At 57.4% G+C, this 16609-nt stretch overlaps 1 protein-coding gene across 1 annotated transcript; it reads right to left on the minus strand.

The window, feature by feature from the left end:
- Nucleotides 1-9214: 9214 nt before the first annotated feature.
- On the minus strand, nucleotides 9215-16447 carry DHX58 (DExH-box helicase 58; the record flags this gene model as incomplete). The annotated part of the gene is made up of 12 exons (XM_081110231.1): nucleotides 9215-9815; nucleotides 10068-10164; nucleotides 10774-10964; nucleotides 11689-11850; nucleotides 11940-12089; nucleotides 12597-12850; nucleotides 13520-13711; nucleotides 13834-13960; nucleotides 14456-14572; nucleotides 15334-15524; nucleotides 15893-16094; nucleotides 16280-16447. 12 exons carry the CDS (start codon nucleotides 16445-16447, stop codon nucleotides 9630-9632), a joined length of 2037 nt encoding a protein of 678 aa, XP_080966357.1. The 3' UTR covers nucleotides 9215-9629.
- Between the last annotated feature and the right edge of the window lie 162 nt (nucleotides 16448-16609).

Below are 16609 nucleotides of genomic sequence, written 5' to 3' on the forward strand. Positions count from 1 at the left end.
CAAAACATCCCTGGGGTCAAAATGTCCAGGTCAGAATATCCCGCGCGCCCGGCTCTGTTTTTGCGCCACTCCCTCCCTTGCCTATGACACTCCGCCACACTGGGCTCTTTCTCTCCGGGAGCACAGCAAGCGCGCCCTCACCTCCACCTCCTGGCGTTCTCAGAAACCGTGCTGCCCAGACCACGCCTTCCCTCCTGGCTCCTCTCTCCTTCTCAGGGCTGATGCTGAAATACTGCCCACAGGAGAGGCCTTCCCTCATTGCCCTCCTTGAGGTAGACTTCCCTCCTGTCTCCTTGTATTCTTTCTTTAAAAAAAAAAATTAATAAATATATATATTATTGATTTCAGAGAGGAAGGAAGAGGGAGTGAGAGCTAGAAACATGAATGATGAGAGAGAACCACTGAGTGGCTGCCTCCCGCATGCCCCAACTGGGGATCGAACCCACAACCCAGGCGTGTGCCCTGTCCAGGAATCAAACTGTGACCTCCTGCTTCATAGGTTGGCGCTCAACCACTGAGCCACGCCGGCCGGGCTCTTTGTATTTTTTCTTATTCACCCTTATTCCTCCTTGAATTCCCAGGGCGAGGCCTACCAAGTATAGCACGTAGTAGGTGCTCAGTAAATCTTTGCTGAATGAATAAATCAATCAGGGTGAGGCGCAGAAGAATGGGGTGGGGCTTACAAGGCCCCTGAGAGAGAAAAGGGACAGATGCAGACACATCCATCTACCTTTAGCTCCCCCTTACGCATGACAGCAAGTTCCAGGGGAGCTCATGTCAGCAGGAGAGAAGAGAGGAGACACTACTAGTCCTGCTTCACTTCTGCCCCTTGCCCAGCTTCCCAAGGTCCAGGCCCATATGCCAACTGGCCAGCTGCCCCCCCCCCCTCCAGGGCCTGGCTCCCACATTTGGCTGCTGGCCAGGCTATTTGGGGAAGCTTCCTGATCCCCTCTTTGGCCTCTCCACCTCCACATCTCATCCTGTAGCCTGGGAATAGCTGTCCCAGCCTCAACCTAGGGACAGCCTCATTCCCAATTAGCACCCAAATGGTTGAAACCATCTCTAAAAGCTTCTCGTGTCCCGCTCCCCTCAGGAAGCTGCTAACTAGGACAGCAGCTCCCAGAACGAGGTCATAGAACGGACCTGCTCCTGCACTCCCTTCCCAGCCAGAAACACAAGGGGGGACAGGAATCTCCATTGCAGGCCCATGAAGGTGGAGGAGACATGGGTGCGGGGAGATGCAGGGAGAACCAAGAAGTGGTTGCAGCCTGGAGTTCTGTGTGGCCAAGGAGCAGCTAGCTCTGTCCCGGAAGGAAGTCTGGCTGTGGGGAGTGAGGAGACCTGGGTTCGAGTCCAGACTCTGCCCGAATGGGGATTTAAAAAAATATATATATTTTTAATTGATTTCAGAGAGGGAGGGAGGAAGGGAGAGAGAGAAGCATCAATGATGAGAGAGAATCATTGATTGGCTGCGTCCTGCATGCCCCCCACTGGGAATTGATACCCTGACCAGGAATCAAACCATGACCTCCTGGTTCATGGGTCGACGACGTTAAACCACTGAGCCACGCAAGCTGTGCCCAAAAGGGGGATTTTGTTACCTATCCAGAGCTCACAGGGTAGGATGAGAGAGTTCTGTATACAGTACAGCACCATACAAGATCCGGGGCTGGAAAGACCATTGGGGTCCCAGGGAGACAATTCTGGGATGGATTCTGGGAGGGGCCCCAAACTCCTGAGGGGATCATTCCTGTGCTGAAGTCTCTCTATCGCTGTTTCAGGCCTCGGCCAGTGAGAGGTGGGCAGACTTCTCCCTGATTCTGGAGGCCACACCCCATGTGTTCCTCTTTGGGATCCCCCAGAAAACCCAAGGGTCCCTGTTCTCAGCACCTCCCTGGACATTTTCCCTCCCCTTGGCCAGGGACGAGGCTGTGTGTGCAGGGGTGTGTCTCGGACCCCCCTGTCCTGCCCGTGCAGCGGCTGGCGGCAGAGATACGGATTGTCAAACCTGAGATCAGGAGGGCAGAGGAGTCTGTGGTCTGGGGATGCAGGAGGGGCAGGCGGGGGCCCTGGGGAGGGCAGTGAGGGCATTGGGAGCATGGCGGGGTCCGGCCTGGCCTCCTGCCTAGGCATCTGAAGTGGGGTGAAGTATTACGGGGGGCGATCTCCACCCCACCCAAGGAAACCTTAATCAAACAAACAGCCAACACAGCCGCTCCTGTGTGAGAAGCCATGGCAGTGAGGCAGGCCCACGGCATGGGGAGGCCCAGGGGAGGGCGGGGGGGCTGTTTGAACAGGCCCCAAGGCCCAGGGGCAGTTGGCGGAAATGTTTGGAACAGGGTGGGGAGCCCGGTGGTTTGGAGCAGGAAACTGGGGCCTGGGGTGGGTGCGTTGAGCTTGGCTGCTTCGAGGAAAAAGAAAAGTGTCAATTCAGCCCCACTCAGGTCAACACCTCTTCTGCTGGGATTCCAAGTTCCCGACACCCTTCCCCGGCTCAGAGTCAATCCGATCAACCAGCCAGACAGGGGTTCTCTCCCCCGTCACCCTGAAGCCCCAGCCCCACTCCGGCCACCAGTCCCGGGGCCTTGTCACTGAAGGACAACATTTCAGAGTCTGGAGTCAAAACCCCCAAAATCTCAAGTTCTCAGCAGAGGAGCTGGGGGAGAGGGACCAACATCAGCCCTCTCCAAGCCTGCTGTCCTCCCCGACTCCGTGCCGGGCCCTGGAGGGGCCCAGAGTGATGCGGCCGCCTCCCTCGGGTGCTTTGCCACCTTCTTCTACCCTCAGACACTTGGCTCTCCTATTCCCCTGAGAGGAAGACTCCCGAGCATCAGACAGGGAGAGAACAGAGACACCCAGACTCAGAGGCAGAGGTGAGAGAGGTACAGACGAAACCATGGACACGGAAAGACGGCTGGAGAGATGCCACACCATCAGAGACAGAGCTGAGAGACAGGAGGGGGCGAGGAAGTAAGTGTGTGCGTGCGCGTGTGTGCGTGCGAGAGACAGAAGTGCAGAAACACACACAGAAAATCAGAGACAGGCGGACAGAGACACACATACAGAGAAAAAGGAAGAGAAAGACAGACAGAAAAACAGAGACTCCGAGACCGGGAGAGAGGAGAGACAAACAGAATGACAGGCACAGGAGCAGGGGAAGGGCCGAGCCCGGGGCACAGCGGAGGCGGGGGGCAGGCACACAGGCTGGGGCAGAGACTTGGGGGAGCAGAAGTGCCAAACATGGGGCCTGGGTGGGGTTTGCAGGGAGTCCCTTCTGTCCCCAACACCGAACCCCTGCGGGCACCTGGCTCCCGACCACTGGAGCTGGCGGGTCACCCAAGGTGAATGAAAAGTCACCAAGGGGGGAACTTGAGCCTGGGACGGTGGCGAAGGCTCGGGAGTCTGCAAAGCGCAGGTGCAGGGTGGGTCTGCGGGGGTTCCAGTCCCAGGATTGCCCTTGAAGCGGTGTTTCTGGACGGACAACTAGAGGCAGCAACACCAGCGCGTGTCGGTGGCATGCAAACCTGCGTGTGTCTGAGCGTGAGTGTTGTGTGTGTGCACGTTTAGATGTGTGTGTGTCCACTTCCAGTAAGCACCTCACAGCCCTAATGAGGCCAAGGTGGCAGGTATGGTCCTCAAATAGCCCAATTGGAAAGGAGGGAGTGAGTCAGAGATGGCCATGCAAAGGCCGCACGTCCCTCTCTTCTGAACAGACGGCGTGTCCAGCTGCCCCCGGGCACTCAGCTACCGTCCAAGACCAACATGCCATTCATTTCCTCCAGGAATGACTCCCACCGCCTGGCCAGCTTGCCCCCACCTTCTTCCCCACTGAAGCCCAAGAGGCAAACTTCCAGGAGGACCCACATGACAGACACACGGCCCCCTCCCTGGCCACAGGCCCAGCCCCCTCTGAGGGCAGCTGGAGGGATGGTGGGCCCGGCCCTGATCTCCCCCGAGTCTAACTCCCATTCCTCCTGTCGCTGTGGCCTCATTTAGCTCCCTCCTTGCTCCTTGGTCCAGCGAGCACCCACACCCTCCCCACACTCAGGAGATAAGCAGCCCCTCTGAAGCATCACAGGACATTAGGAAATAAATTGTCCCAATTTTGGGTGGAGAATGAGGTCAGGAGGCCCACGGGGGGACCGCTTGTTGGTGGCAGCTGACAGTCTTCATTTCACCTTGAAACTCCCTCCTGGTCCAGGGAAGGTGTCTCCTCAGCCCAGCTGTACAGGAGCACGGCTATATCGGGGGACAGCCAGCAGGAAGGGGATTCACCAAAGAGCAGCGCCGTCGGCCACAGGCGCTGCAGGCCCACCCCTAATATTTGCAGGCCTTGGGGCAAGGGGACCGATGGGGGCCCACACACACATGTCTAACTATTTAAACGTTATAAGCCAAGCAAACACACTGTTCATTCAAATATGTTTTCATAACGACATGGAAAACCAGGTTCCATTTCGGATTTGCTGACTCCGGGAGTTCTGCAGGAGGACAATGCCGTGGAGGGAAAGACAGCTGCCTCCCACGCTGGCCCCGGCCATCGCTCCCTTCCTACTGCCAGCTCCTTTCTGCCCTACGGGACCCACATGCACGTATGTGGGCACCCAGCTTCACAGCCTAGTTCCATCTTCATGCCCTGCAAACAGCTGTCCCTCGGCTGTCCCCAGGGGTCCCTCAGGTCTGCGGTGCACACCTGTCCTGAGAACAGGCCCAGGGCAGAGGCTAGATGGGCTGGGAGCAAGCGGACCGTCTGGGCAGAGGCCTCCAGAGTCACAGGTATGGGGACTGTGGTCTTGAAGGTGGCGAACAGGTTCTTTCCCTTGGCCCTGCTGATTCCTCGGCCCACAGGGAGGGCAGTGGCCAGGGAAGTGCCCAGTTAGGGCACAGGCACCTCTCCCTTGCCTAGGATTAGCGGTGCTTACTAGATCCACCCTTCCCTAGCAGCCTCCGGACCTCTGGCCAGGGACTGAAGCTGTCCTTTCGCTGGAGGGCTGCTTGGACGATCCCCAAGCAGAACTTTCAGTAACTTCTATTATTTATTTTCTTGGAAAAAGTGCAGCTTGATCCCAACTTGTGGATTTCTGGAGGTGGGGACGGCAGGGAGGTGATGACAAGAGGGCATTTTTTCAGTTGGGTGTCGGCCAGCGTGTTCCTAAGTGGGCTCCTGCTGCCACTGGCCCCTGCCCTGCTGGGGTCCCTCTCCTTACTCTGGAGACAAAAACAGGGCAACTAAGAGATGAGGGGTCCCGGGCAGCCCAGACGGGTCCAGAAGAGACCCAGGAGCCAGCAGGGGCGAGGGCTGGTGGAATAGTGGTGATGAAGGGCATGGCTCTTACTGGCCAAGTTTAAAAAAAACTTTCTACCCCCACCCCCTGCAGATCGGCTTTGCTGTCCTACACATGAGGGGACACTTACACTGGCTGAGCCCTCACCAGGTGCCAGGCACTGTGCTAAGCGCCCTACGGGCATATTCTCACTTAATCCTTGAAGCCACCCTATGAGGTGGGTTCTATTATTATCCCCATTTTACAGGTGGGGAAGCAAACTCACAGAGCGTGAGTAACCTGCACGAGGTCACACAGCAGGTAGAGGTGACAGCACTCCATCCAGTCTAACTGACCCCGAGGCCCCCACTGTTTCCACTGTAGCACATCGCCGCCCAGAAGCAAGAAGCTGGCAGAAGGAATGAAGGTCAGATATGAGGAAGAACTTTCTGACAGTGACTGTGTGTGGTGGGAGGCAATGGAACAGGGAGATTAGACACAGGAAGCCCGCCCACTTAGGCTGGGATGTTGGTCTGCCTGTAGGTTTGTGACGGTCACCGGGGCCCTGGCTGGATCCATGGCCCTGACCTGTCTCTGCTCTACCCCAACCCAGCACCAAGGCCCAAAGTCCGACTCTCCTTTGTGGCTCCGAGCATCCCATCTGAGCTGTCAGCTCAAGACCGCCTCTTCCAGGAAGCCTTCCGTTCTGAGAGGCAGGATCCCTCGCCTACAGCCGAAATCCCACGGAAGGTGCCAATGCACCCCATGTCTGCAGGAAGGGCCCGTTCTGCGATCACCTCCCCACCCTGGCTCTGAGACACAGACACAGAAAACATCTAATCAGCCCCCAGACCCCTAGGTCCCCCAGGCCATCCGGACGACCCCTGCTCCCCCACACCCCCACCCCCTCACCCCTCACCCGCGCATGTCTGTACCCAGGTGTAAAGAAGTGGCGCAGGTGCCCTGGAGCTTGTCAGAAAACCCAGCTCAGCTGTGCTATGTTCTATGTGCCTCGGCTCTTACCTCATTCGCACACAGTACAGAAGCCAATTGGGTCACCCCAACGCTAAGTGGGGGCGATAGGATGCTGCAAAGGGGTGAGGCATGGGGCCCGCTAGGCAGAGGTTCCTTACCCGGAGCCCCGCAGTCACGAACCCCAACCTGCTCTCCTCCAGAAAACTGTGCCCAAAGCCCAGCTCTGCCGTTTCCCATCCATCGGAGGCGGCCCTGGCATCAGGGATGAGCAGCCAGGAGCCCCTAAACTTGCCCCGAGTTTAGCCCCACCCGCTAGGTGCCGCGGGCCGGAGCCCAGAGCCCATGGGGATGTCCTCACTGCCCCTGGGGTCCCCCGGATTTGAGACGAGGGCACCGGACAGGTGTCCGGGGCTGCCCTGTTCTCCCGCGCTGGCCTCGAGGTCCTCAGCCCGCGTCGCTGACTTACCTGCGGGGCAGAGAGGAGCCCGCCGCGGCCACCTGCTCTCCGTGCGCTCGGGCGCAGCGCTCCGGGCCGGCCGGCGAGGGGGGGCGGGGCCGGGGGCGGGGCCTGGGAGGGGGAGCCCGGCCCAGCCCCTCCCTGAGTCGCCGCCGGGTGGGTGGACCGGCTTATTCAGGTGGGGAGGGAGGGGGAGCCCCGAGGGAGGCCTGGAGCTCCGGCTGTTCCGGGGGCTGAGAAGTTAGGAGGCCTGCGTTCTGGGGACCCCAGGAAATGGCCCCCTCGGGCGGCCTTGCCCCGGAGGCGGTGGCTCCCTAGGAAGACCCCTCACACGAAGAAGAAAGGCCGGGAACCCCTCCTTGCCCGAGTTCCCCCTTCCAACGCAGCTCGGAAAGCGGTCCCAGCGGTAAGGTGGGCGCGATCTTGACGCTCCCTCGGAGTCAGGGTCCCCCATCCAGGGGCTCAGGCCACTGAGGGGACCACTAGGTGCCCTGGGCATCTGTATCCTCGGTCCATCTCTCCCTGCGACAGCCCCCCCCACCCCCCCTCCAGTGCCAGCTCAGGTCCCTCAGCTGTCACTGTTTAGCCCTGGAATGACAGGCGCCCGGACTCCGTGCGTCCAGCTGCATTCAAGGCCGTGGAGCTTAGCACCCCTGGGCCCCGCCCCCTCCCTCTGCCCCCCTGTCGCTAATTTTATTGACCTGTAAAAGGCACGTTGCTGGCAGGGGCGATGACAACTGAAGGTGAAGTGAGAGCGGATGGGCCGAAGGCACCCAGGGAGGTGGAGATGGGACAGGAGGGAGAAGGGCGACTCTGGGAGCCAGAGCCCGGAGGAAGGGCCCTGGGGAGGAAGGGTGCACTCTCTTAGGGGTATGGAAACCAAAAAGCCTAGAACTGGGCTCTTAGCTCTCAGCCGGAGAAGAGGGGGGCTGAAGAAAGAAGATACTGGAGAAGGGAGAGTTTTTTGTTTTGTTTTTTTAAATCTACCCTGAGGCAGGACCAAGGATGTAGCAGGAGAGGTTAGATGGCAGGAAGGACTGCCATGCTGCTCTCAAATCTCAAATCTCTGCCCTAGCCCCCTCCCTTCCTCTTGAAGGTGACTCCTGCCTGCTGGGCCTCTTCCTACAGAAATAGCCCTTTCCCTGAAGAATCAACCTAGATCTTGCCTTTCTTTCCTTCTTGTTAAAATGAGAACAGGAAATTTAGGCCTTTATAACTTTCCCTACCCCCATGCCTACCCCTCAAAACCTTTGGGCCTCTGCCAAGCGCAGGGGAGATGACCTGGGGGTTCGGGGGAGATGGGGCATTGGGGTTAGAAGTTTTCATGAGGGGGCGGGGGCAGGAAGGCCTCACATTTTTGATGCTGCTCAAATTTAGACTTCTGATGCTCTCTCCAAATAAGGTTACATGATAACCAAAAAGAGGGGTGTTTAAAAAAAACAACCACCTTTAACCTTCAAAATATACCACAAAGCAGATTGTGTATGGGGAGTGAAAGAGGGAGGGATGATAATGGGTCCGAGGAAGGTTTTCAGGGTGATGGCTATGTTCATTATCTTGATTGTGGAAGAGCATACAGACATTACAATTTATCAAATTAAACACTATAAATATGTAGTTTATTTTGTCAATTATGCCTCCACAAATCTGTGTTTAAAACACTGCACAGTTTCACCCAGCCGGCGTGGCTCAGTGGTTGAGCATCAACCTATGAACCAGGAGGTCATGGTTTGATTCCTGGTCAGGGGACAGGCCTGGATTGCGGGCTCGATCCCCAGTGTGGTGTGCAGGAGGCAGCCAATCAATGATTCTTTCTCATCATTGATGTCTCTCTCTCTCTCGCTCTCCCTCCCTTCCTCTCTGAAATCAATAAAAATATATTTTTAAAAATACTACACATTTTCTACACCATTTTTCTATTTATTTTTAATTTATGGGGAGCCTCAAAAAAAAAAAAAAAAGAATGTCAAAGGGCCAAGGGAAACTTCGATGATTCCTAGTATAGTCGTTGCCTTATTCATGGAGGATATGTTCCAAGATTCCCAGCAGATGCCTGAAGCCATAGATAGTACCAAACCCTCCATATACTATGTTTTGTCCTATACAGACATACCTATGATAAAGTTTAATTTACAAATTAGGCACAGTAAGAGATTAACAACTCATAATAGAACAATTATAACATATGCTATAAAACGTTATGTAAATGTAGTCTCTCTCGAAATATCTTCTTGTATAGTACTCACCTTCCTGTGATACGAGATGACTCCAGGCCTGTGTGATGAGATTAAGTGAGGTTAATGACGTTGGCATTGTGACGTAGTGTTGGGCTGCTATAAGGGTTATGCAAGCACAAGCACTGTGAAACCTGGACAGGTGGCCTGACGACCCAGATGGCTAAGTGAGCACCAGGCCGACAGCATAGACTGCACGGGTACACCGGGCAAAGGGATGATCCACGTCCCAGGTGGGACCAAGCAGGATGGCATGAAATTTTATCACGCTACTCAGAATGGGGCACAATTTAAAACATATGAAACGTTTATTTCTGGAATTTTCCATTTACTATTTGGACCGCAGTTAATTGGGAGTAACAAACTACAAAAGCGAAAGCATGGATAAGGGGGCACCGCTGTCCAGTGTGCCCATTCTGCCTCAGTTCTACCCCCACGCCACTCCCACTCCATCTAGTGTGTAGACGTGTCTGTGTGGGTGTAAGGGGGGCCAGGGGATGAGCCCTTCAGCTGCTTTCTCGATGTGGGCGTTGAAGTCAGTCTGGGCACCTGGGGTTCCTCTGTGGCTGGTCAGCAGGCCCCTGAGCTGGTGACTCCGGCAAGGAGGGACCTGCGCCGACTTTGCTCAGGAAAGATGCTGGCTGCTGCAGATTCTCCCGCCCCCTACAGCTTGATCTGGGTACTGCAGCGACAAGATGCTCAGTCCAGGGAGAGGTCTGACAGGGCCTGGGCACAGTGCAGCACGTAGTCGAAGTCAGGCACCGGGAAGGGCACGGAGGACCACTTCTTGGCCTGGATCCGTCCCCGCGGTGTCTGCAGCAGCATGGCGCGGACTTTGAGCGCCGGCAGCTTCACCGACTTGTAGATCATCTGCAGCCCCCAGAGCTGGGGGTGGGACAGAGACGGGAGGGTTTGGGCGTCTATCCTCTGACTTGGGCTTCTCTCCCCAAGTTAGAGTCTCTGGATGCGGGGCTTATGTCTCCTCCCTCAGGCAGCGCTATCGCCCTCATCACGCTGGGGGCTCCCTGGGCAGGGCTGTCTCCCCCACCCCAGGGAGGGCACCCTGGTGGCAGAGGCTGGGCTTTCAGAATTAGGGCTTCTAAAGACTGGGGCTGAGGGCCATGGCCCAGCACTTACTTCCCCACAGTTCTTGCAGCTAATGACACCCCCAGGCACCCAGTCCTTGAAGACTCTGTCGATAGCCACAGGCTTCTCGGAGACATTGTAGTAGATCCTAGAAAGAAATGGGAGTGGCCACAGACCTCATGGACCCCCAGCCCCAGAGGGCTGGCCATCCTTCCTGCTGAGCCTCTGCCGGGCCTTGGGCCTGCCTGCCTGTCAAGAGGCACAGAGACTTCAACACGCTCGGCCTGTGCTGCCTCCATCCCACTCCCTCTGCCCAAGTTCAGGCCTCAGCACCACCCGTGTGTGAAGACCATGGGCACAGTGGCCTGGCACACAGTAGGCGCCTAATGAATACTTCCTTAACGAATGAACAAATGGAGGATGGGGGAAGGCTACCCGCTAGGGGGCGGAGGATGAGGGGATGGCTCAGGGACAACCAGCCCCTCTGGATGTCTTCAGAGTACGTAGGACGAGGGGGCCATTGTGTGGCCCCTCAGCATTTGGCGTCCTGAATGCCAGCCTCTTGCTCAACCACTTAGTGGCTGTGGGAGCTTGGGCAAGTTGCGGAGGCTCTCGGAGCCTCTATTTTCTCACCTGTGAAATGGGGTGGTGATAAAACCTGCAAACTCGGTACCTGTTCAAATGCTCTTTAACCTCCCAAACTCTTAATGCACCCCACTCTTCCTCTCATCCAGACAGCCCCTTCCACAGGTCTCACGAGAAGTTAGGGTTCACGTTGACGTGGTGGGTGCCCTCCACCTTCCGCAGGTCGCTCCCGTGGCCCACGGCCACCATGCAGTTGACACAGAGGAGCTGCACATGCTCTGCCGGGAACTGCTGCTGCCGACTCTTCTTCTGGGCTGCCTGGGCCGCCCGCCTGAGCAGGGCTTCCCGCTGCAGATGCCGGATCTGGGGGTGGGAGGGGACAGCGGGCATGGCTGGGGCCCAAGAGACCTGCTCTCAAAAATGCTCCCAGAGGGACAAAGGGCTCCCAAGGACCTGAGATGGATCGTTGGTACACAGAGGGACTTTCCTCAGCCCTCCCTGGAGCCTTCAGAACAGCTGGGTGGAGAAAGTAACACTGGGTGGGGGGGCAACCCAGGGAGCGAGGCAAGCTTTCCCACTGAATCTTCACCCCACGGTGGAGGATTTCGTGCAAAGTTGCTCCTTTGAATCTAACATGAGGTCCCATCAATAATTCCGCTGGGACAACAGGAGTAAACAGGGACTGTGCTGTGCGAGGCTGGACAACGGTGGCTCCACCTCAGGGGACTGACTTAAGTCTGGGATCTGTGCTTATTTGGGGCATGCCTTTGTTCCCCTTCTGCTTGGTTCCAGAAGGGCTGTAAGGCGGCTCTCACAGATACACAAAGTATTGGGTGGTGACGATACATTAAAAGCCCTGGACAAGGCCTATTCCCAAGGCATTTTGAAGACCTAACCATTGTCTCCCTGGCAACCCCATCCTTGGCCTCTACCCTTCCCTGGATTCAGACCTTCACCAGGTGGGCCAATTCAGCCCCCAGGGGAAGGGGGAACATGGGTGTGAATGTGAATGTGTTTGCCTCAGAGACCTTCCAGGCAGACTGTCCACAGCCCTCCTCCCCACAGGGAGCACAGACCGCCCACAGACCTTGGCCTGGTACTCAGCCTGGTCCATCTCCTGCACAGCAGCCACTGCCCGCTCCATCAGAGCCTCGAGTACCTCGTTGGTCTGCTCCCGCCGCAACTCCCGACTGCCCTGGGTGGCCACGAATGAGTACACACTCTGATTGGCCCGGGCACGACCCCTTGCCTGGGGAGGGAGGTAAGAGAGGGGCCTGAGTGGGGCTGGGTTCCCACACAGGATCCTTTGGGGACTGTTGAGTGGGGTGGTTTGGGCACCTGGACCATGGAGATCTCGTTGGTCAGGAGCCCATAGCGCACAATCACATTGCACTGGGGGATGTCCAGTCCCTCTTCTGCCACACTCGTGGCCACCAGGAGGTTCAGGGTACCATTCCGGAACTTACGGATCACTTCTTGCTGTTCCCTCTGGGGTTGGGGGAGGAGAAAGAGGATGGTATATGAGGTGCTTCAGGCCTACCCTCTTGCAAGCCCAGTCACTCCTGGTTCAGCCCTTTTATTCAAAATCTTAGCCCCTTTTCTGAGGGACCCTGAGTCTCCATCTCTACCTCCAAGTACCCCCAGGATCTTGCCCATTTTTCCAGGTGAGCATCTAACCCCTCTCTCCCCTGGGGACTCCTACGGATTCCTGCCCCTGCACTCTAGGAGCTCTCAGGACCTATTCTTCCCCAAGGGACCCCAGGCCCCTGATCCTCTGTCCTGAAGACATCACTCACCTCTATCCTGCAGACCCCCTTGTTTCTGCTTCTCTGCCCCGAGACCCACAGAATGGGAAACCCTTCAGCCCTGGGGATCTCAGTGTCCATCTCCCTTCTCAGCCCCGCCCCCTACCCCGGACTCTCTGTGCTGAAGACTCCCCTTCTCTTCTCCCCTAGGGAATTCCCCAGCCTCAGGCGCTTTCCCCAAAGACCCCACCTGGGTCATATGGGTGGTCTGGCTGCTGTTCCCAGCCCCGATCAGCAGCTGGGCCCTGATGTCCACAGTCCGCAGACCCGGCTGCTGCTGGAGCCAGAGCAGGAGGGAGTGAGCGCTCTGGCGGGTGCGGGTGAAGATGATGCCCCGGGGGCTGCCGGGACTCCCAAACTGATTCTGCAGGATCTGTTCCAGCATCTCCAGTTTGGGGTTCTCCGGGCCACGAGTTGCCAGGAGGGCCAGCTCATTCTTGTGGTCTGCCGGAAAAACCCAAAAATCAGAGGCACAGGACTCAGGCTTGGAGGTGGGCCGGACAGGAGGGCGGGGGGGCTCACAGGGATGAGATTGCAGGAATCCGGAGGGGGCCTGGGGTTACCTGCTCCTGCCTGATTGCCCCTGAGCAGCACCAAGAACACATGTAAGGACACCCTCTGCCTGCCCAGCCTCAAGGCCAGCCTTACACTCGGGGTACCGTCTAGGTGCTCCTTATCCAGTACCCCTCTTCAACCCTGCTACCAGGATGACCCTTGACCTTTTCATATAACCCAAGACTGACTCAACCTCAGGTCTGTTCAGCAAGATCCTTGCCCCTCGCCTGTGCTGAGGCCTCTAGTCTTAAATTTCGCCCTCTGGCCACCTCATTTCCCCAGTTGAAAGGTACCATACACACTCCACTTAAAGGGAAGAGTCCCAGTGAAATGATTTTCAAAAAATATTTGTCAATAACGAAACTAGTTTTTACATCTACGGAGACCTTCACAAATGAGGACACACCTCTTTTGTCATATCCACAGCCTTGACTTTTGGTTAGAAAAACAGGGGCCCAGACCTCTTGCTGGCACCTTCCCAACTTGTTGGAGCCGAGCCCGGCCTGGCTGGCCACTGCCCTCTAGCCCAGGTCCAACCCCCTCCCCCAGGAGCCTCACCATCGAACAGAGCCAGCAGCCGGCGCTCCGCTCGCAGGACCTGGGTCTTGGTGGCTCGCTCCCTGTCGTAGAAATCGCGCAGCGTGTCCAGGGCGTCCACGGCGCGGACCGTGTCGTGGATGAGCAGCGCGTCGTTGTAGCGCCGCAGGTGAAGCGCGTACGCTCGCCGCTCCATGAGCCCGGCCTCAGCCGCTGGACCCACAGGGGACTCGGTGTCTGAGCGGCCACGCCCCCAGGGCCCAGTCCCGCCCAGGCCCCGCCCCCAGAGGCTGGGCCCCGCCCCCTGAAGGCAGGGCCTTCCCAGGCCTTCTCACCAGTCTTGCTCAGCTCCACCACCTGCTGCTCATATGTCTGCGTCCCGAAGTCCCGGCTCAGTTCAGGCATCTCCAGGTGGTCCTGTACTTGTTGCATGAGCTTCTTCAGCATGTCCCCGAACGGGTCCTACAAGAAGAGTGAGGGCGTGAAGGAAGAAATTCCTGTACAGCCACGTGTGGCAGGGTCCTGGCTGGAGGCAGGGGTCAGGTTCCCGCACCTGACTCCTGTTCTGCCTCCACCCCGTATGTGCCCTCGACCTCTGGCCTGAGCACAGTGATGGCTAGTCCCTGTCCAGCCTGTCGTAGCAGACACCAGGCAGTGTCCACGCCGCCGGAGAGAGCTTGGAACAGCCTCAGCACAAAGTGCCCAGCTTTATGGTTTGCCAAGCGCTCTGCTGCACGCGTGCCCAGGGTTTGGACAGATGTCCACGGCGGCATCTGAGTGAACCAAACAGGGGGATCGGCCCCATTTCGCAGAAAGACGAAACGGAGGCTCAGGTACATAGCAAATGAAGTGAAGTCACAGAGCTCTGGCAACACTGGAGTCAAGGCTCAGCCCCAGGTGGCCTAATTTCACTCCAGACCCCGCCCCCGCCCCACCCCCGCCCCGCCCCCCACACACCTGGCTGCGCCTGTGGCAGAGGTCGTACTGTTTGCAGGGCAGGCGGTTGTGCTCCTGCAGCTCAGGGAGGTGGGTCTGGGGTGACATGATGCGCCACGTGTCCAGGTTGGCACAAAGCTGGGCAACAGAGAGGGGTTCACTGGAATGGGGGGTTGTTCTGGGGGACGGTGGGCAGAGCTTTGGGGCAGGATGGGTCCCAGCTGAGGCAGGGCCATTGGGGGTGGGGATTCATTTATTCGATAACTGCTTATTGCTTGCCCAGTGGTGTTCTAGGTGCTGGGGATACAGAGCACCTTACACTGCAGCTGGGGAGACAGATGATAAACTAGTAAAGAACAACAGAATGAGAGGATTGCAGGTAGTGTTAACGAGCTCTGAAGAGAATAAAATGGAATGATATGGCGGAGTACAGTGGAGGTGATCAGGGAAGGCTCTGAAGGGTGACGTTTAAGTTGTTCCCTGAATGACAAGAAGGAGCCAGACAGGTAAGCATGGGGGAAGGTATTCAGGCAGAAGGAATGGCAAGTGTAAGAGTCCTGAGTCCTGAGATGGGAACAAGCCTGACATGCTCAAGCTGCAGAGAGAAGGCCAGTAGCGCGGGGGGCGGGGGGGGGGGGGCGGTGGTACTGGAGAGCGGGAGTGGGAGCAGGGATGAGGTTGCAGACTTAAGCAGGGCTAGGTCACACGGAACTCTCTAAGCCAGAGTAGAGTGTTTATTCTAAATGCATTAAGAAGCCTTTGGAGGCTGGAAGTTAGGTGAGGAAGTGATCCAGACCCTGCCCAGGTGAGCCGGCCTAGGGCTGGTGGGCAGGGGGTAGGGCAGGCCAGGGAGGTCCCCAGTGAGTCAGGTGAGGGGAGGTCACAGGGACCAAGCTGACCTGCAGGATGTGGTCAATGGCTCCATCAAGCTTGGTGGCCCTGCCAGTGCCTGGGGAGGCTGTGAGACCCAGCACCTGGGGCAGGGGCCTTGTCCCCTGGAGTTTGTGCTCCAGATACCGGCTCAGGATGACGTTGTAGACAGTGTCTTTGTGCGTGTGGTGACACTCATCCACCACGAGAAGAGAGAAGGCTGGGGGCACATGGAAAGGCTGTGAAAGAACCTGTTTGCAAAGCCCTTCCTCCCATAAGCTTTGTTTCATGTAATTCCCAGAATTCATCCCAGAATTCCTTTCTCCCTTCACAATTTGCAGCCAGACCCCAGAAAATGGCCAGTCGGGGATGATTTATTTCCATTTCACAGATTAATAAACTGAGGCTCAAGCTGGAGAAAGGGACTTGCCCAAGATCCTGCACTGTAGCCAGGTCTTTTTCTACCAGGGTGTATGCTGGGGTTTGGTGAATAGGGAAGCTCTGACTCCCACAAAATCTCCCATCTTTACTAGAAGAGGGGCCCTGGGGGTGGCAGGCAGGGGTGCCTCAGGTGCACCCAGCTCTCACCATTGAGCTCCACGTGCTCCTCCTCCTCGGGGCTGCTCAGCGCCATCTGCAGCAGCTCCGCTGTGCAGATGAGCAGGTCATTCCTCCGGGCCAAGTGTCCAAAGCCGGGTCGTAGCCCCATGTCCCCACTCAGGGTTGCAATGGCCCAGCGCCCATCCAGCATTCGATTGAACTCCTCATAATGCTGGGTCACCAGGTGGACCTGGGGTGCGGATGAGATGGGGAGAGGAAGTGGGATCTGGGTGTAGGGGATGGGCGGAGGCCATGGCTGGGATGAGTGAAGAGGTGAGCTGAGAGATGGTCACAGAAGCTCTGGAGTTCTGAAGGGTCTTGAGAGGCACCGAGGAGCTGAGAGCCCACAGAGGGGCTGGCGGGCAGGCCACTTACCCTGTTGACCAATACAACCACCTTGGCCCCGTCCATGGTCTCAAGATGCCTTTTGGCCACATAAGCAGCCGCCCGGGTCTTCCCAGCGCCCGTGGGCAGCCATATGATGATATTCTTGCCCTCCAGGGCAGGCATGATCACCTCCCACTGGTAGGATCGCAGCTCCATTCTGGGAATGGCAGGGGACTCAAACCCTGGCCCTCCTGGCCCCCTACTCAGCCCAAACCCCATCAGATCTGCTCCCTGCCCGCTCCCAGCCAACCCAATCTGGTGCAGAGACCTCCCTTTGCCCAAGACTCCATCCTGCTTGAAGGAGGGGGAACAGGGAAC

This window comes from Myotis nattereri, assembly GCF_964212035.1.
Source record: "Myotis nattereri genome assembly, chromosome: 16".
NCBI lineage: Eukaryota > Metazoa > Chordata > Mammalia > Chiroptera > Vespertilionidae > Myotis > Myotis nattereri.